Source organism: Lithobates pipiens, unplaced genomic scaffold (genome assembly GCF_037356315.1).
Source record: "Lithobates pipiens isolate NorthernLeopardFrog02 unplaced genomic scaffold, aLitPip1_a1.2 Scaffold_3, whole genome shotgun sequence".
NCBI lineage: Eukaryota > Metazoa > Chordata > Amphibia > Anura > Ranidae > Lithobates > Lithobates pipiens.
In genome coordinates, this window is record NW_027507790.1 from 168,023,958 (window position 1) to 168,045,789 (window position 21,832).

General features: G+C 41.8%; 1 protein-coding gene across 1 annotated transcript in view; it reads right to left on the bottom strand.

The window, feature by feature from the left end:
- MSH3 (mutS homolog 3) overlaps positions 1-21,832 on the bottom strand; it is a 290,671-nt gene that overhangs the window by 105,743 nt on the left and 163,096 nt on the right. Inside the window, exons 14-15 of the mRNA XM_077462464.1 lie at positions 14,629-14,816; positions 12,296-12,464 (exon numbers count right to left, since the gene is read on the bottom strand). Of these exons, the coding sequence (XP_077318590.1) occupies positions 12,296-12,464; positions 14,629-14,816 (357 nt within the window). The remainder of the gene's footprint in view (positions 1-12,295; positions 12,465-14,628; positions 14,817-21,832) is intronic.

Consider the following 21,832-nt stretch of genomic DNA (forward strand, 5'->3'; position numbering starts at 1 on the left):
ACTGGTAATAATGTCGATTTTTCCCAGTTTATGGAAAGTATGGAAAATAGGCCAAAATGTGTAATTATTTCCATTGCCCTCAACAGGGAAGTCTGCGTGTCACCCAGAAATAGTAGATGTTCATCCGCGTATAATGTCACGTTTTCTTCCACTACTCCGCTGTTAAATCCTCTTACCTCCAGGGAGGACCAGAGAACCACTGCCAGAGGTTCCATTGTGAGGGTAAAGAGCAGGGGGGAACATAGGTCACACCTGTCTCGTTCCCCTCAGCAATCAAAATTTGTCAGAGTATTCACTGTTCACGCTCACGTTTGCTTCTGGCACTTTGTATAGCAATTTTATCCAGTTAATAAAGCAAGGACCAAATTAGAACTCGGCCAGGACCCTCCACAGTTATTGCCATTCGAGGCTGTCGAAGGCCTTGGTGGCATCCAAACACAAAATAGTCCTCAATCCATCCCCATCACCCGCGATCTGTAAATTCAAATACAAGCGTCTTATATTTATACTAATAGATCTTCCAGGGATAAATCCCGACTGATCAGTGTGGACAAGTTTCTGGATGACCCTGTTTAACCAGCCACCAAGACCTTTGCCAGGATTTTTATATCTGTATTCAATAAGGAAATGGGTCCATCACAACTATGCTATATTTCCATCATACATGTAGGGAGCACCCCCACTGTCGCTGACAAGTTTAAGATCCCCAGCAGCTCGGGCAGTAACACCTTCCCATATCTTCTGATACAGAAGGCCATCGGGTCCTAGAGATTCCTGACCAGCCATCTTCCTTGTGGCCCACTGTAGTACCTCTACTGTTATAAGCGAGTCCAACGCATCCCTATAGGTTTCAGAGAGGGTCGGAATTGCCAGACCCCTAAAAAAAAAAAAAAAAGGTCCACTTCCTCCCCATCTTTTCTTTGCCGAGCGGTATACAGATGCTCGTAATATTCTTTGAACTTATCTACAATTTCCAGAGTGTGCGATGAAACCCTGCCCACTCCATTACTAATCGCGGGGACCATAGATGGGGGCAAGTTTGCCTTAAACCAGGTGGGCCAGCATTCGCCCCTCCCCTTCCCCCTCCCCAAAAGGTATCCTGCCTCTAAAAAAGTAGTTTATTCTCTGCCTTCCTAACCATTAGTGTCCTATAAGTCTGTTGTTCCTCTGACCAAGCCCTGAGAGTATCAGGGGTCGGGTTGCTCACATATTGCTCTTCCATTGTTGCCACCCTTTCTCCAGCCATCCTTTCCCAGTCCTTGATCCGTTTTTTGTTTTTGACACTTGTTGTATCATTATACAATGAAGGAAGGCCTTCAAAATGTCCAAAATTACCCCCACAGGAGCAGTTTCTCTATTCAAGTCTACAAATTCACTTAAAGCTGTGAGCACCTCACCTGGGTCGCCCATCAATTCTATCCAAAAGGGGCTTATTTTCCACTCCCCGGGGCGATAATTCTCTCTTACTTCTACTGATACGGTCATCGGGGAGTGATCCGATAGACTTCTTGGCATATAACTAACATTTTGTATTACCTCATTTCCCAGTATCAGATCAATTCTGGAAAGAGTGGAGTCTGTCCTGTTAAAACACAAATACTGCCGGAATTTCGGATTTGGCACTTTCCATATATCCATTAATCCAGCCTCTCCCAAAAATGGGGACAGTCGGTCATCAACTATAGCACCCATCTGTGTTCCCTGGGGGAGCCTATCCGCCTTTCGGTCCATGACCATGTTAAAGTCTCCCATAACAATAACCTGCAAACCTGGTTTGTCCAGAACAAACTCCATTAATTTTAAAAAAAATTTAAGTATTGACAGGAGGAGGAATATATAAATTAGCCAGTACATAGGTTCTATTCTATATTGTACAATATAAAAAGATGTAATGCCCCAATTTGTAAGTCTTAATCTGCCTGTAGGTGAACATCACTCCAGATCTAATCAAAATGCTCACCCCCGCTAGAACAAAAGGTGTGAACGGAATGATACCGGGTTCGAAAATCACCCCAACCCTGCTGCGGGATAGAGACATTGATGAGATGCATCTCCTGGAGACAGAGTAGTCCCACCCCATACATTTTTGCTACAGAAAGGACTGTGTTTTTGCGGGGTCTCCCAACCCCCGGACATTCCAAGAGCATATAATTTACTTTTTTGCCTGCATAAGATTAACCATTTAGTGTTCAACAAACGCTTATAATTTAAAATACCCAATCCTATTTGTCTGATTTCCGTGTACTTTGTGTAATCTTTCTTTAAAAACAAGTAGCCGTTATTATATTTCTTCTGTGATAGTTTTGTCACATAATGTTTCCTTTTTGAAGTGCATTTATTCTACACCTTTCATACCTATCACACCATCTGTGTCTCATTCCCACTCCACTCACCACCCCTTTGGGTCCTCTCTGGGCCTTCCCATGTGCTCAAAATGATAATTATTATTTCCTTCGAGTATAACCCCCGCCCCCTCCCATCCCCCAAAAAACCTCATACAAATAAAAAAAGAATAACAAATTCTCCCAAATCTCTTTGAGAAAGGGGGCCATATACACATTAATCCCCTTAACCTAAAATGTAAACCCCCACCTCAGCTACTTAATGTGCCAAATAAGTGGTCAGCTGTGCCCTAAAATCACCCATGCAGTTATTATACTTTTATCTTTAAAACTTTATTTTCCAGTACTTCTATAATTTTCCCTTATGGGATGTTAACCACTGCGCCATCCCCTCTGGGGAATCAAGGCGTTCCCCCGCAGTCTCGCTGGATATAGCAGGGAATAGGATACTTTCAGATGTTGTAATTTGCATATAATTTCCAGAAACGTAGCCCTCCGTTTTTGCAGTTCCAGTGAGAAATCTGGGTAGATGGATAACCTTGCACCTTCATAGAGAATTTAGAGAATTTCATACCAATTTCCCTGGCCTTCTGTAATATGGTTACTCTGTCTTTATAAAAAGGCATTTTTACCGGGAGGGATCTTAGGTGACCCCCTGGTGGAGGAGGCCTAGAGGGCACCCTATCAGCTCTCTCCATTGCGAAAAAGGGTGAGAAAGTGTCCTTTCCAAATAGTTCCCAGAACCATTTTTAGAAAAATTCCACCAGGTCGGGGCCCTCACTGCGCTCGAGGAGCCCGACAATCGTTACATTTTTCCTTTACATCCTGGTTTCCATATTGTCCATTTTTATCTTGTAATTAGCCATTTGCTCTCTTACGGTCATCTCCTGCTTAAGGGGCTTCAGGTCATCCTCCACTAGACTCGCTCTCCCTTCAAGGGCGCTAGTTCTCATACTTTTTGCAGATCGTGCCTAATAAAAGAAAGCTATTCCCCGATGGTTTTAAGCTGGTTAGACAGTTCACCCAAAGATGTCCTACATTAATTGCCTGCAGGACCTCCTTCAGTGTTGGTTCACCCTATGTTAAGGCTCCAGCTCCAGTCAAGGGTTCTGGGGCATCCTGGATATCCTCACCTGCCAGTTTCAACCCTGTGCAGTCTACCTCTGGTGCTGCTATAGCTTGCCCTTGACCTTAGCTTGTCCTCACAGCGGCAGCCCCAGTATGCACCTTAGGCTGTGCTTGCAAGTTCTGTTGCCCGCCTTTTGTGGGGGTCTGACCCAGGGTATGGGTAAATTTCTCTAATTTGGCAGCCGCCTGGTTCCCCTTCACAATTCATTGTGACTGGGAACTGGAGCCGGCACTGTCCTGTTGCGCTGGGTCTTCCCCTCTCTATCTCGATATAAATACTGTGCCTTGCAAAAAGTATTCACCCCCTTGGCTTTTTACCTATTTTGTTACATTACAGCCTTTAGTTCAATGTTTTTTTAATCTGAAATATATATGATGGATCAGAACACAATAGTCTATATTGGTGAAGTAAAATTAGAAATATATACATAAAACTATTTTTTAGACTAAAAAAAAAACAGATAATTGGCATGTGCGTATGTATTCACCCCCTTTGTTATGAAGCCCATAAAAAGCTCTGGTGCAACCAATTATCTTCAGAAGTCACATACTTATTGAAATGATGCAACACCTAAGCAAGAGGCATCACTAACAAAACCCTCTCATGAAGACCAAGGAACTCTTCAAACAAGTAAGGACAAGGACAATGTTGTTGAGAAGTACAAGTCAAGGTTAGGTTATAAAAAAAATCCAAATCTTTGATGACCCCTAGGAGCATCATCAAATCTATCATAACCAAATGGAAAGAACATGGCACAACAGCAAACCTGCCAAGAGATGGCCGCACACCAAAATTCACAGACTGGGAAAGGAGGGCATTAATCAGAGAGGCAGCACAGGCCTAAGGTAACCCTGGAGGAGCTGCAGAGTTCCACAGCAGAGACTGGTGTATCTGTACATAGGGCGACAGCAAGCCGTACGCTCCATAGAGTTGGGCTTTATGGCAGAGTGGCCAGAAGAAAACCATTACTTTCAGAAAAAAATAAAATGGCACATTTTGAGTTTGCAAAAAGGCATGTGGGAGACTCCCAAAATGTATGGAGGAAGGTGCTCTGGTCTGCTAAGACTTTAAATTGAACTTTTTGGCCAAAGAAAACGCTATGTCTGGAGCAAACGCAACACATTACATTACCCAAAGAACACCATTCCCACAGTGAAACATGGTGGTGGCAGCACCCTGACACTCAGCTGCAGAAAATTGGGTATTGCAGACACAGGGTGCAATGTCCACCAGGTGCCACTAAGGACAAAGTCTAGTCTCCTCTATTAGATGTATTGCAAATGCAGGACTCACGTTTCAGCTTTAAGGTTTCTCCCCTCTATGAACGGTATCCAAGCTGTGTGGTCAATCCCCTTGCTCAGCGTCAGACTGTCCATGCAGCACGGAATCTCCAGGACAATAGCAGAGGGTAATGCAGCATGGTATTCACAGGACAATGGCGCAGGGTACTGCAAACACACCAGCGGCTTCCCTCTATTTCCGGTCCTTCGATTCCTCTGTGAGAGCTGGGTTTCCCCTGACAGAGCGGTGAGGCAGAACGGCGAGGCAGCGGAGTGGCTGGATCAAGGGCAAGCCGTCCCAACGCTACTGCATTGGCTCCAGCTTGCAGGATTTCTTCCGGAGCTACGGCAGAGCTGGATCACATGTGGCTGCACTCTAGAGCATATGGTCCCACCACCCCCTCCCAGGGACATCTAACACTTATTGGACCAAGGGCAAACATTTTCTTGGCCCCAGCCCAGACCCCCACCCCGAGAGATACAGGAAATAGCTCATTGACTGGTTGCTAGAGTTTACAACACACATTACAGCTTACTTATTGGTTGCTAGAGGTTACGGCACATCATTACCGCTCACAAATTGGTGGCTGGGCTGGCGAGATTTCGAATTGGATCAATGGCAGTGCTGGAAATTGGGATCAGTAGCAAATGGCACCTGAACATGGGGGTGGAGAAAGTGCTCACTGTGAAAAAAATAGACTAAGGCCCCTTTCACACTGGCAATCTGATCGGGTCCCTCTGACTGTTTTTCAGGTGGATCAGATTGAACCGTCCATTCTCCTCTATGGAGCGGCGGGTATAATTCCGTCTACATCTAATCTGAACCTATCTGACCGCCCGTAGAGGAGAACGGGACTGTCTGTGTCCACTCTGCAAAGCGGAGATCAGCGGACAGAGCCTCTGCTCATCAAGCACACTCCTGGCAGGGTCTGAGAATCTTAGTCACCAGATTACAAGAGAAGAAAACTGCAGTGACCTGTGAAGAGAGTGCGCACTCCTGTTGTCAGGTCAGTTCAGCCTATATCCCACATTTATCCCACAGTTAAATCGCTTTTGCCTCTTACCAATAAATTAAAAAAAATGTGGCTCAGGATTCTTCTGCATCTGGTAGACAGTGATTGCCTCGCCACCACCTTATGATACCTCCTGGACTGTTTTTAGAAGCTGCTCTCACCCTCTGCACAGCCCTGCCCCCTCCCTCTGGATCATTAAAGCCAAGCATTGGCAATTGCAAGCGGCCGCCGTCTTTAAGCCACTGGTTCATCCACTGACAAGGTAAGTGGAGTGCAGAGAGGCCAGTTCCAGATCAAACACGTAGAGTGGAGTTCATGCTCGTGACATCACCACAAATGATGAAACCATGAGGTGGTTGGATCGGATCCCCGGACTGGTATTTTTACATACATGCTTGTTTTTATGATTAACATTGTAATCAATTGGTACTTTATTGCTTTAATTTACCATACAGTTTCATACTATGTGGATATCTTTGATTATTTTTCTCTGCCTGATATGATGGAGCAATTCACATCATTACTTGTGATATTGCTCTAACTAGAGAGGAGGAAAGGAGTCATCGGTTTCCACCCCAAGTGATATTTATTTACACAGCGCATTTGACTGTGATTGCGAGTCCATCATTTTTGGTAAGAAGCCACTTTTTACCCTATGGTGGAGGTGCACTTGGCCGATTCACATTTTGGCTGGTCATCATATTGTACACACTTGCTGGGTGTATAAAAATAATTGGAATCTTCACACTTTCCTGTTGTGTTATAAAGGACGGTTTTATCACATGAGACTCACCTTTTGACACATTTGATTTGTTTCATATTTCTATATGTTGTCACATTACATTTTATGGATTGTTAGCGCAGCAAACCTAATCTTGCACGTACTTACAATTTCATCTGATTGTTATTTGTTTTGTTTTTGCCAGCGGCTGGTTTGATCTACCAGCACAGTCGTTGTTTTTCTGAGGTCTTCGCACCTGCCTAAAACTTTTGCACAGTACAGTATATTTTATATATATATATATATATATATATATATATATATATATATATATAAATAATGTGTATGTCAACATCTCCAGGTGACAGATTGAAAGGAGGTGGAGAACACAAGAGATTCACTGGATAGTATCAGTCATGAGCACGTGTGAAGAATTGACTTATATGTCTAAGGAGAAAGAACCAATAATAACAGATCTGTTTTGTCCACATATTATTTAGGGTACAGTATTACTAATATGAATTATTCTCGTGGATTATGCTCATATAATTATTTTAAGTACATAGGCAATTTTTTTTTTTGATTTGATTTATATGTATTTTTTATTTAATAATGCTGTATTTTAGTTTGCAACATACTACAGGTGTATGATCATTTCTAGCACACAGATAATTTTTTCTGATCATCGTGTATTTGTATTGTGATTTGATTCATGATGATTTATTCAGAGCACTCTCACTTTTATAACATATTTAGTTTGTTTGGATTAAGAATACATGTCAGTGTTGGTGGCAACTGAAGGGTATACACACAGCCTTTGGCAATAGAGAACAAAACTGATTGCGCAGAGGGTTATTTGGTTATTACTAATCCTGTCAACTATGTTGAATCAATTAATTGTGATTGATGTTATGTATAAGACTATCTTGCCCTGGGACCACAATAGTCTTCACGATCAAGCCCTTTAAGGCGAAATGCATTGGAGCAGGTGAATGACAGGTGGCAAATAACACTGTGGATTTGTGTTGCTGGAATAAAGCTTTTTAATCATTGTGAGGTCAGTGTATTTCCCTTTCTTTCCTTTCAATTACATTTTTTGCCTATTTAACTACACAGGTTATGGAGAGATTGGGAGTTAAAGTGAACCAACGCATAGCCCATGCAGTTTAGGTTCCCATTAACGCTGGCCCTGCCAGTAATATATACTAATCCTTACCTTTGATCCTCTGGATCAAAGACTGGATACTTCTAGGAATGGAGGAACATAGGATTTAGGCCTGCCATACACAGAGTGAAAATTTGCTTGATTCCCCATTAACGCAGACAGTATTGATCCCTCCTGCAGAGCCATTGTCTTCTCCCAGCGGGGGAGGGGGGGTGGAAGCCATTATTGTCTAAACCGCTGGCAAGAAAAGTGAGTACACCCCTAAGTAAAAGTGTCCAAATTGGGCACAAAAGTATCAATATTTTGTGTAGCCACCATTATTTTCCAGCACTGCCTTAACCCTCTTGGGTATGGAGTTCACCAGAGCTTTACAGATTGCCACTGGGGTCCTCTTCTACTCACCCAAGATGACATTACGGAGCTGTTGGATGTTAGAGACTGCTCCTCCACCTTCCGTTTGAGTATGCCCCACAGATGCTCAATAGAGTTTAGGTCTGGAGACATGCTTGGGCAGTCCATCATCTTTATCTTCAGTTTCTTTAGCAAGGCAGTAGTCATCTTGGAGGTGTGTTTAGTGTCGTTATGTTGGAATACTGCCCTGCTACCCAGTCTCTGAAGGGAAGGCATCATGCTCTGCTTCAGTATGTCACAGTAGATGTTGGCATTCATGGTTCCCTCAATGAAATGTAGCTCCCCAAGGCCGGCAGCACTTATGCAGCCCCAGACCAGGACACACTCACCACCATGCTTAACTGCCGGAAAGACACAATCGTCTTTGTACTCCTCACCTGGTTGCTGCCACACATGCTTGACACCATCTGAACCAAACAAGTTCACCTTGGTCTCATCAGACCACAGCACATGGTTCCAGTAATCCATGTCTTTAGTATGCTTGTCTTCAGCAAATTGTTTGCGGTCTTTCTTGTTCATCATCTTTAGAAGAGGCTTCCCCCTGGGATAACAGCCATGCAGACCAATTTGATGCAGTGTGTGGTGTATGGTCTGAGCACTCACAGGCTGACCACCCACCCCTTCAACCTCTGCAGCAATGCTGGCAGCACTTATACGTCTATTTCCCAAAGACAACCTCAGTCTGGTTATGATGCTGAGCATCTGCACTCAACTTCTTTGGTCGACTGTGGCAAGTCCTGTTCTGAGTGGAACCTGTCCTGTTAAACCACTGTATGATCTTGGCCACCGTGCTGCAGCTCAGTTTCAGGGTCTTGTAGCCTAGGCCATTATTATGTAAAGCAACAATTATTTTTTTCAGATCCTCAGTGAGGTCTTTGCCATGATGTGCCATGTTGAACTTCCAGTGACTAGCATGACAGAGACTGATAACACCAAATTTTAAGACACCTGCTCCCCATTCACATCTGAGACCTTGTAACACTAACGAGTCACATGACACCAGGGAGGGAAAATGGCTAATTGGGCCCAATTTGGACATTTTCACTTAGGGGTGTACTCACTTTTGTTGCCAGCGGTTTATACATTAATGACTGTGGGTTGAGTTATATTGAGGGGACAGTAAATTTACACTGTTATACAAGCTAGTCACTCACTACTTTACATTGTAGCAATGTTTTATGTCTCCAGTGTTGTCACATGAAAAGATATAATAAAATATTTACAAAAATATGAGGAGTGTACTTGTGTGAGATTATATATATATATATATATATATATATATATACATACATATACATACACACACACACACACACACCTCACTTCTGTCCTCTCCTTATTACTGCACCCACCAACTCCTGCTAATTCTAAATCCACACAAGAAAAAAAAAAAAATCTCCAGGACCCTAGGGCATGTCCTTTCATATAAATCTCACTCCCATATTACATCCCTCATCCTCCTGCTTCTCCTAACCTGTGGAGATATATCCCCAAACTCCGGGCCTCCATCATTTAACTCTACCCCATGCATCCATCACCCTGCATCCTCTGGCAGCAGCCCCAATCAACACAATTTAATTCCCATTTCAATTCTAGTTCTAATCCGACACTGCGTCTTCTGCTGCCCTATCCCATGGTGGACTTCTCTGGACTCATTCCCCCAGATCCAGTGGACGCAAGGGAGGAGGTGTCGGAATCCTTCTAGCCCCACATAACGCCTTTCAGGTACTTCAACCACCTCCCTCTCTGTCATCCTCCTCTTTCGAAGCACACTGCATTCATCTTTTCTCCAGTTTCTCTAAGGATAGCTGTGATCTACAGGCCCCCTGGACCTGTATCAACCTTTCTGGATGACTTCTCTGCCTGGATACCCTACTTTCTTTCTTCTGAAAACCCCACAATCATTCTCTGGGACTTCGACATCCCTATTAATACACTCCTGCCACTTCCAAACTTCTCAGCCTAACCTCCTCCTTTGACCTGAAGAAGTGGATACATGCTCCTACTCACTCTGAAGGCAATACCTTGAATATGGTTGGTCATTAGGCAAACATAACATGGATTAACAGTGGGCAAGACACAATTTAGCATACAAACTGATTAACAGTAAGGACTAGTCATAAGATGAGATTTGGTGTCCAGATCAGTAAAGCCACCTCAAGTGCATCAGTGAGCAGTAGTATTGTTTAATCTGTAGAGTTCTGGGAGCTATACTACCAGAGTGCATTTATGGTGGCGATGCTAGTCCTAAAGTGATTGGATATGTACTGTCTAAAAGAAAGGAGAATGGTATAGGAGATGGCAGGGAGACAAAGGGGACTTGCATAAAAAATATTTGGGGAAGGGCATTCCTTTGAGATGTTTTTCTGCTGGGTAATGCTGGGGCCATTTAAGAGTGTTGGTGCACTTAATGACAGTTTCAGTTAACCTGCATGCACTATAGGTACAGTGTAGTCTTAGCACAAGTGCAAGGTAGATGTGATTCAGATGCAGTAAAGGTTTGGCATAATGCAGCATAGTTAGTATACAGTATGTGCAGTCTAGGTTTGGAATAAAGGCCGTATAGAGTGTAGCATGGGTGCAGTATGGATTTGGTATACTTGGTGCCCTGCGCTCCGTGGCTCAGTCCCTGTTAGCAGTGTCAGTAATGGGTGAACTGCCCACTCACCAGTCCCCAGAATGCTGGAGAGACCACTCTCTGTAGAAGAGGGGTCCTCGGACCTTCACTCGGTCGGTGATTAACAGTGGAAAGCAGAAGCTGAGTGGACGAACAGAGTTTAACTGCTGCAGCAGTGCAGGTGCTGTGATAAGGGTGGTGCTGCACTGCCTCCAGGTGCCCTCACTCCCAGTCTCACTGCTGGTAGGGTCTCTCGCTGCAGGCAAATATCCAAAGGTGCTCTATCTCTCTAACTGCCTTATTGCCCAGAAGAACTTTCCTGGGCAGCTTATTAGAAATCATCCATACATTCCTCCCACTACACAGTACATATTGGGATCTGTAGTGCAAGAAGTCCATTGGCCCCACAATATGGCTGCCATCTCAAACTACAACTCCCAGGATTCAGTGCTCTGCATAGAAGTCTACTTGCTTGGCTTTCACCCCCTGCTACATCAGTATCTTAGTAGAGGAAGAGAATAAAAGGCAATATCTCCTTCTCCATATTGCTATACCCCAGCACCTGGCTACAGCTGTTATGTAACCACTCAGTCTCCTTAGACTGTCACATCCAAAAGGATTAGATGAAGAACAATAGCCAAGAAAAAAAAATTCTTTCTCTGCTTCATTTTATCAGTCATGATAATGGTGGTAGAGGCAGGCACAGACACAACAAGACTTCTACATACATATTTCCAATGACCCCAACATAGGGTGGGAATGGACAACCAATAATTCTAGGGGTCTTTTTTTTATGAGAAACTGTTAATTGGGTAGGTGTGCAGATTTAGGAAAATTCTAACATCCAGGAATATGGACAGCTTTTGCTTAGACTAGAGCCTTGTCTAATAAAGAATACGTGCAACAATCCGTGATAAATTCAAGTACAGTAACCTATGAAAGCCATAATAAATTTGAACTTCAGTCGAGCTAAAGTGTTTTAGGACAATGGTTAACTAAAAAGAAAAAAAAAAATTGATTTGTTTTTCTCCTACTGGAAAGATCCCCCATTACTTCCTCCCAACACCCTTCTTTCCTAGTGGCAGGAAGTAAAGGCATGTCTCCCCAATGGAGAAAAAGACAGGAATAGGAAGGCGAAAGAAATCATAACCCTTTCCCTCTCTACACAAAATAAAGTTTTGGGTGAAGTTGGGCTTAAAGTTGTTTAGTGTAGTCAAACCAATGGAAGACCCCTGATTTACAGCTATGAAATATTGCATGTTGTCTCATTAAAATAGGTTGATAGTAAATTTAAAAATATTGCTTAAGCTTCCATAAATACCAAAGCCAGTCACAGCCTGCTCCAGATGATTACACACAGAAATATTCTTTGGAATGTGAGCAAATACAAAGGCTATTAAAGTAAAAGATAAATAGGTAATTAGACACCAGAGACTAATAGTAGTGCGTTACTTCTGGTACATCAGCCACGTAAAGACTGTACAAAACACTTCCCCTTAACGAGGCTTCATTATTTCACATACAGGAGTTTTCATGACACAAAGGTCAAAGAACCGCACGCAAACACCTTAAAAGAAAAACAACATGCACATATTGTTATTTATTACATATAATTACCTCTTGCCCAGACACAGAATTGTAAGAAATGGAAGGATTTTGCAAAATTTTTCGGACATCAGTAAGATGGTGATGAATTTGTGAAATCACTTCTTTGATCTCTGCCTTTCTTTCACTGATCAATGGAAAATCTGTGAGATCTTTAAAAAGTTCAGTTTTGTTCCCAGCCCTAAAACAGAACAATATGGGTTAAAGAAAAAATGAACCTGAAGTAACCTAGCTTAGCTATGAGTATTATTTATGGATGCCCATGAAATAATTCTAGAAGCTTATCAAAACCAACGACAATTAAAGCAAACATTGTTCTTAAACTATACTAGGCAAAGGTCACAGTTTTTCTTAATGGGGAGCAGCCGCAACAAGCTCCTCCCTTTTCTAACTTATCAGTACTTGCGCCTGGCACCGAATGCTCAGGTACCCAGTAATACATTATAGGAAAGGAGGAGGGTTATTATAGGTTCCCCATTACCCAGAAGTACTCTATATCACGAGGGACGAACATGTGGAAACAGTAAAGTTTGCTGTGACTTAAAAAGAAAACATGTTACTTTTTCTACTATGGCCAAAATAAAAGTTCAGTTTAAGATAAACTGATCTGACATGTGCTATACACTGGAGAAAAAATTTCAATATTGCAGCGGTCATACATGTGCCTCTTATCAACCACATACCTCTTCCCCTGGTTTCTCAGTCAAGATCGATGGCACAACTATCATCCTGTCCTTACATGCCAAAAGTTCTAGGTGTAATCCTGAACTATCCTTTCAGCCCCACAGCCAATCCATGTCCATAGCTTGCCGCCTCAGCCTATGCAACAAATCCAAAATACGCCCCTTTCTAAGCAATGACTCAACCAAGCTTCTAATTTACTCCCTGGTTATCTCTCACTTCGACTACTGCAACTCCCTCCTTGTCAGATTACCTTGATATAGGCTATCCCCTCTTCAGTCCATCATGAATGCTGCTGCCAGACTCATCCACCTTACCAAGTGTCTGCTACTTCTTTCTGTCAATCCCTCCCACTGGCTTCTGCTCACCCAACAAATTAAATTCAAAATACTAACTTACAAAGCCACCCACAACTCGGCCCCAAGCTACATCAATAACCTAGCCTCAAAATACCAACCTAATAAGTCTCTTCACTCCTCCCAAGACCTCCTGCTCTCCAGTTCCCTCATCGCTTCCGCCCATGTGTGCCTCCAGGACTTCCTGAGCCTCTCCCATCCTAAGGAACTCCCTACCCCAATCTGTCTGCCTATCTCCTACTCTATTCGCTTTTAGATAATCCCTGAAAACCCTTCTCTTCTAAGAGGCCTATTTTGCCCATACCCAACAACTGTACTTTTCATTTTCTGCATCAGCTCATCTCCCACAGCTATTACCTTTGGTATCACTTGACCCTCCAACGTAGATTTAAGCTCTAACGAGCAGGGCCCTCTGATTCATCCTGTATTAAAACTGTACTGTCTGCCCTCATGTTGTAAGTCGCTGCGCAAACAGTTGTCACTATATAAATCCTGCATATTATTATTAACAATCTTACTGAGAGCAACACGTAAAGAATAATCTGCCATGAACCTCTGGGATCACTAGGATTTTTTTTAAAGAAAGCAGATGCTGCTATGATAACCATAGAACACCTCCATGTTTATTACACACTGTTCCTACATTTTACATTTACAAAATGCAGGCTGTGGAGTTGAACATGCAATGCCCTTTGGAACATTCTCAACAAAATGCTGCAGAAATTTTTCTGCGATTGGAGGGGAGGATGGTCACTTGACTGTCAAAGTCAAGAGTTCTCTTATTCCCAGCACCCCCCACCAAAAACATAAAATGAATGTGGCTTTGCCTGCCTGCTGTGCTTTACAAATGGGCAGAGCACATTTAGAAAGCAGGAAGTCTGCGATAAGGTCGTGCCACAGCATTATCAATCAGGCCATAGGTCTCAACTCAATGTCATTTTTCGTCTCTTAGCCATTGTTGCCATGGGGAACAAATGTGATGAGAACAAGTAAGAAGGAACATTCACGGATGATTTCTACTGTTCTTTAAAAGCACCAAACACTTCAGTTTCCATTTTTTTGGAGGACTTGTTAGGTATTAATTTATCTTTCCTGAAATTCTGGAGTTTAGCTACTGACTACCCTGCCAAAGTCACACTCTTGTCTGGCCACCGAAAGGTAAGCATGGAACCCTCAACTGGAGGTCATAAAGATGGCAGTGAAATGTAAAGACTTGGCCATAAAACCTAATGTAGAATTTTATAAATGGAACAAAGCACAATGCTACGAAACCCCAAAATTTTTCTTCTCTTAGCACAATATACTTACTTTGCAGCCTCTTCATTTAACACCTCTGCAAACTTCTGTACTGGACTTAGGATTTGTGGAATCTCTGTGAAAATCTTGTTCAGCAAACTGGATTTAATTTGAGATTTAATGGCAGGAATCAATGCTTCAAGCTGGCTTTCCAAGTGACACAATGTGTTGACTATTAAGAAAAACTCCTGAGGGGAACACTGCAAAGAAAATTGCATCATAAAATATTTAGCCTAAAAAGAGCAAATGCTATCCACACTTGCCGCGTTCCTAACATATGTCAAATTTATTCACCTTTAAACTCAATTAAATTTATTGATTTGACAAAGGCCTTAAACCAGTGGTATCTGTTGTCATTCAATAGCAACACATGCTTACTGAAAAACCTTTACAGCTGGGAATTACTATTGTAAAGCTAGTTGAAACAGTAAATCCAGTAAGTACATTTTGTGAAGCGTGAATATTGACTACCTCAGAGATCCAGACTGTAAGTGTTTGTAACAATCAAAGTGGTTGTAAAGGTAGAAGGTTTTTTTTACCTTAATGCATTCTATGCATTAAGGTAAAAAAAGGAAAAAAACAAAAACAAAACCCCTTCTGTGTGCAACTCCCTGCCTTATACTTACCTGAGCCTGATCACGATCCAGTGCTTTGCATGACAACAGCGCCTCTCTCTTCATCCTCATAGGGAAGGCTGATAGCACACCGAGAAGATAAGAAGCCAAGAGCCCTGGCAGGGGGCCCCAAAAGAGGAGGATCGGGGCTGCTCTGTGCAAAACCATTGTACAGAGCAGGTAAGTATAACAGGTTTATAATTAAACCAATTAGCGACCAGCCGCCGTTATTATACTGCGGCAGGTTGGCTCTTTCCCGCAAATTGCAGTAGCTGTACGTTGGCTCCCTTAAGAGCCACAACAGGCGCGCGTGCTGTAAGGCGGGGGACACGATGCGCGTGGCCACGAGAAAGAGCCAGAATGGGGATCTGTCAATGTAAACAGACAGATTGCCATTCTGACAGAGAAGGAGAGAGAGATCTGTTCCTAGTGATTAGGAACATTGATCTCGTTCCTCCTCCAGTAAGTCCCATCCCACCACAGTTAGAAACACCTCCCAGGGAACACATTTTTAACCCCTTGATTGCCCTCTAGTATTAACCCCTTCCATGCCAGTGACATTTACACAATAATCAGTGCATTTTTATAGCACTGATCGATGTAGAAATTTCAAAGGTCCAAAAAAAAGTGTCAAAAGTGTCTGATCTGTCTGCAGTCCCGCTAAAAATCACAGATCGCCACCATTACAAGTAAAAAAAAAATGCCATAAATCTATTCTCTATTTTGTAGATGCTATACCTTTTGCGCATACCTTATATGCGGATTGTGATCTTCTTTTTACCAAAAATAGGTAGAAGAATACATATTGGCCTAAACTGATGAAGAAATATGTTTTTTTTTGCTATTTATAATAGCAGAAAGTAAAACATATATATATATTTTTTTAATTTACACTTTTTTTATTTATAGCGCAAAAAGAAAAACAGCAGAGGTGATCAAATACCACCCAAAGAAAGCTATTTGTGGGGAAAAAAGGACGTCAATTTTGTTTGGGTACAGTGTCAAGTGATCACGCGAATGTCAGTTAAAAGGATGCAGTGCCGTATCACAAAAAACGATCTGGTTATTAAGGGGGAAAATCTTCCGGTCTGTAAGTGGTTAAAGAAAAACAAAATTTCACTTTAAAGTAGCACTATAGGCAAAACTTTTTTTCCATTTTGGATAGAGCAAGGGAGAGTTATAACCCCTTTAAGGTTTTTTTTTTTTTTTTGCCATGTGCATCCCATTGCAGAAATTTCAATTCGCTTCTTGTCCCATGTCCTGCAGCTGGAGCTGCTAGAGCATATTACACGATACACCATAAATATGGGTGTAATATGCTCCAAAAGGTGAGAAAATAACATAATGGAAGAGACCAACATTCAATCACTAAACATCTATATTTTATTTTTTGATATTTTATAATACACACATTCATACATATACACACAAAGAGTCGTGTTGATAAGTTTACATACCCTGGCAGAATTTATGATTTTGTGGGCATTTTTCTGAGAATAGGAATGATAACACAAAAGCATTTCTTTTACTCATGGTTAGTGTTAGGCTGAAGAAATGTATTATCAATCAACTGTGTGTACTCTTTAAATCATAATGGCAACAGAAACTACCCAAATGACCTTGATCAAAAGTTTACATACCCTGGTGATTTTGGCCTGATAGCATGCACACAAGTTGACACAAAGGGGTTTGAATAGCTATTAAAGATAACCATTCTCTCCTGTGATGTGTTTGCTTGTAATTAGTGTGTGTGTGTGTGTGTGTGTGTGTGTGTGTGTGTGTGTGTGTGTGTGTGTGTGTGTGTGTGTGTGTGTGTGTGTGTGTGTGTGTGTGTATATATAAGATCAATGAGTTTCTGGACTCCTGATACCCTTGCATCTTTCATCCAGTGCTGCACTGACGTTTCTGGATTCTGAGTCATGTGGAAAGCAAATGAATTATCAAAGGATCTGCTGGAAAAGGTCGTTGAACTGTATAAAAAAGGAAAGGGATGTAAAAAGATATTCAAGGAATTGAGAATGCCAATCAGCAGTGTTCAAACGCTAATCAAGAAGTGGAAAATGAAGGGTTCTGTTGAAACCAAACAACGGTCAGGTAGACCAACTAAAGTTTCAACCACAACTGCCCGAAAAATTGTTCAGGATGCAAAGAAAAACCCACAAATAACCTCAGGTGAAATACAGGACTCTCTGAAAACATGTGGAGTGGCAGTTTCAAGATACACAATAAGGAGGCACTTGAAGAAAGATGGGCTGCATGGGCGACCATCCAGAAGAAAGCCATTACTATGTAAATGCCACAAATTATCCCGCTTACAATACAACAAACAGAACAGAGACAAGACTCAAACCTTCTGGCACAAAGTCATTTGGAGTGGAGTGACGAGATTAAAAATTAGCTTTTTGGCCACAACCATAAACACTTAATTTGGAGAGGAGTAAACAAGGCCTATGATGAAAGGTACACCAAATCTTCTGTGAAACACGGAGGTGGCTCGCTGATGTTTTGGGGATGTGTGATCTACAAAGGCACAGGAAATTTGGTCAAAATTGATGGCAAGATGAATGCAGTATGTTATCAAAAAATACTGGAGGAACATTTGCATTCATCAGTCAGGAAGCTACACATGGGAGGTACTTGGACATTCCAACAAGACAATGATCCAAAACAAAAGGCCAAGTAAACCTGTCATTGGCTACAGCAGAATAAAGTGAAGGTTCTGGAGTGGCCATCTCAGTCTCTTGACCTCAATATCATTGAGCCACTCTGGGGAGATCGCAAAACGTTCAGTTCATGCAAGACAGCCTAAGAATTAACAGGAACTGGAGCCCTTTTGCCAAGAGGTAAAGCTGCCAATGGTGGCTTTACCATCTGAGAAGATAAAGAGCCTCATCCACAAATACCACAAAAGACTTCAAGCTGTCATTGATGATAAAGGAGGCAATTCATGGTATTAAGAACAGGGGTATGTAAACTTTTGATCAGGGTCATTTAGGTAGTTTCTGTTGCCATTATGAGTTAAAAAGAGTAAACACAGTTGCCAATTGGTTGATACTAAATGGCTTCAGGCAAACACTAATAAGTGAAAGAAAAGTTTTTGTGTTATCATTCATATTCTTCGAAAAATGGCCAAGAAAGCATACATTTTGCCAGGATATGTAAACTTATGAGCACAACTGTATATATACACACACACACACACACACACCAGGTAAAATAAGTATTGAACAAGGCACCATTGTTCTAGGTAAATATATTAAATATATTTCTAAAAGTGCTATTAACATGAAATGTTCACCACGTCAGTAACAACCCATGCAATCCAAACATACAAAAGAAACCAAAACAAGTTCAGAAATTAAGTTAAGTGTAATAAAGTGGAATGACACAGGGAAAAAGTATTGAACACATGAAGAAAGGGAGGTGCAAAGGGCATGGAAAGCCAAGACACCAGCTGAAATCTATCAGAAAGCAATCCTGCCCCCTTCTCTGTAGAAATTAAGATCAGCTGGGTCAGTCTTAACTGATGGCCTATAAAAAGGTGTCTCATTATCAAGGTGTCACACAAGAAACATTTCAAGATGAGTAAAAGCAAAGACCTCATTTAAGCCCAGTGAGCACTGCTGGGGCCATAATCCGGTAGTGCAAAGAACATTTCACAATAAACCAGCCACAACCAGATGCTTCTCTCAAGAGAAGTGAAAAGAATTATCAGAAGAGTTGTCCATGAGCCAAGGACCCCTAATGGAGAGTTTCAGAAAGACATAGAATTAGCTGGTACAACTGTTTCAAAGCAAAACAATAAGTAATACACTCAGCCGCCGTGGCCTGTATGTACACTCACCACACAAGACTCCATTGCTGAAGAAAAAGCATGTTGAAGCTCACTTAAGGTTTGCTGCACAACATTTAGACAAGCCTGTGTACTACTGGGAGAATATATTCTGGTCAGAGGAGACCAAAATTGAACTCTTTGGATGCCATAATACACACCATGTTTGGCGGTCTGCACATCACCCCAAAAACGCTATACCAACAGTGGAGGTGGAAACATCAGGATGATCGTCTCAATGCCACGCTGCACTGATTCATGCAAAAGGAGCCCCAACCAAGTATTGAGTGCATACTATACTGTACATGGACATACTTTTCAGTAAGCCAACATTTCTGTATTAAAAAATCTTTTTTTTTTTGGTCTTTTGTAATAATCGAATCTACCGAGATATTGAATTTTGGACTTTCACTAGCTGTAAACCATATGCATCAAAATTTAAATAAAGAAATTCTTGAAATATATCACTGTGTGCAACAAATCAATATAATATAGGAACTTCATTTTTTTTTATTGAATTACTGAAATAAATGAAAGTGATACTAAAGGATAATTTTTTTTTTAAAATAACAAACATGTCATACTTACCTCCACTGTGCAGCTCGTTTTGCTGGGGTCCCTCAGCAGCTCCTCCCCGAAGCTCTCGAGGGGGGTTACTTTATGGATGCCGAATGCTGGACTCGGCCCTGCCCCCGAGCACCCCCGTCATTGGATTTGATTGACAACAGCGAGAGCCAATGGCTGCGCTGCTATCACGATATCCAATCAAAAGCCGGGAACCCGTGGAGAGAGGGATGGCGGGTGATGCACTGACTGAAATTCTGGGTTCAGGTATGTAAAATGGGGGGGCCAGTGACTGCACAGTGTTTTTTCCCCTTAATGCATAAGATGAAAAACAGGAGCCTTTGCAACCCCTTTTTTTTATTTCTTTATTTTTCTTTTTATAACAGGAGAAAAATGAACAATTCTTCTGTATATAACATTTCATTTCTGTACATACAGCCACACTTATAAAAATGTAATAATACCTCGTTACATTCCATTCCATCTACTCCTGTATGTTTCCAATATACTATCCAATAAAGATGGATACACAAACAAACTCAGGTAAAAAAACAAAACAAACAAAAAACAAAACAAAAGAAAGGTGATGAAGACAAAGAAATAAGAAGAGTACCCTTCCTCGATTAATTCGATCCTCCCTGTTACTCCATGCTGCGTCAGAGGGGGGCGCTTCCCCCAAACTCTTCCGGGACACATCAACTCCCTCCAGCTGCTGTTTCTATTTATAGTCTATTTATAGTCCATTTCCTCCTCCTTTCCCTCCTCCCCCCAAAAAAATCCCCCTTTTTAAATCCCAAAGACTCTTATTCAACAATATTCTCCTCTCCTCCCCAAAACCCATCCTCCCTTTTAACAAAACCTCTCCTCCCTTTTAAATTGCATCAATTTGTTTTTTCCCTTCCTCAACCCCTTTAACTTTTTGATGATATTCTAATTTTATGAGATGCACATTTTATTATATATATATATATATATATATATATATATATATATATATCACACACACACACACAGATAGATAGATACACACACACTGCATATGTCTATGGTTTAGGGGGCAATCAACCCCACACACACAACACCCCCCCCAGGGCGTTAACAGGGTTGCATACAGACCCCTCATATCCCTTTAAACCAGTCTCACCCGACAGCTGCGTTATTCAATGAACGAACTCCAAACCCCAACACGCAGACAAACTTCTAGTTATCAAGGGAACACAAGTACAAGTACAGTGATTATTATTTTTGTAGTCCATTGACAACTCCTCCTGCTTTTAAGTGGGACATAGAGCTGGAGGAAGAGTCAGCATGAACCTGTGCATTGCACCAGTGGGCCACTGATCACAGATGCAATATTTCGAAGGCTCATTTGCAAAAATATAAATAAAAAATTCACTTTTTTCTGCAAATAAGGGTGTACTTTTTTCCGTTCTTTTCCCTTTTTTTAAGTTCAGGAAATAAGACGGACAGGCATGCATGGGTAAACATCAATTCAAAGAAGCACTGGTATATACCAGAGTGCAACCATGTATAGGAAAAGCACAGAAAATTTAAGCTAGCCATAAAAAAACAAAAAAACAAAAAACACACTTATAATAATCCGTTTGCATGAACCTTTATTAATCCCCCTCGTTTTAGAATGGGATTTCCATCAAACTCACACAGGTGAGACAGTTCATTTTCCAAAGACTTTTAGCCCTAATGTACAGTGCATTTAAGCATTCCAGCAATTCACTTTAAAACTAAAAATCCTGCACTCCCAATAGACCAAGGTTTTTAGAAACGATGTAAAAAATGTATGGCTTTAACATACTCACCATAATCTAAACCTAGCTTCAAAATTTTGACTCAGCTTGCCTCCTGCTGCCCTCTCCCATGGTGGCCTCCATTGGACTCACTCCCCCAGACCCAACAGGCAGAAAGGAAGTGGAGTTGGATTCCTTCTATCCCCACAAAGCACCTTCCAAGTCCTTCCCATACCTTCCTCGCTTCTTTCGGGATGCACTGTATTTTGGCTGTTTTCTCCCATTTCTCTGAGGTTTGCAGCAATTTAATCGGACTCCTGGGCCGGTATCGCACTCTGATGACTTTGCTGACTGGTTACCCTACTTTATCGCCTCTGAAATACCCACCATCATTGTGGGCGACTTCAACATTCCTGTCAATGTTAACAGCCCAACTACAGCTAAACTTCTTGACTTAACCT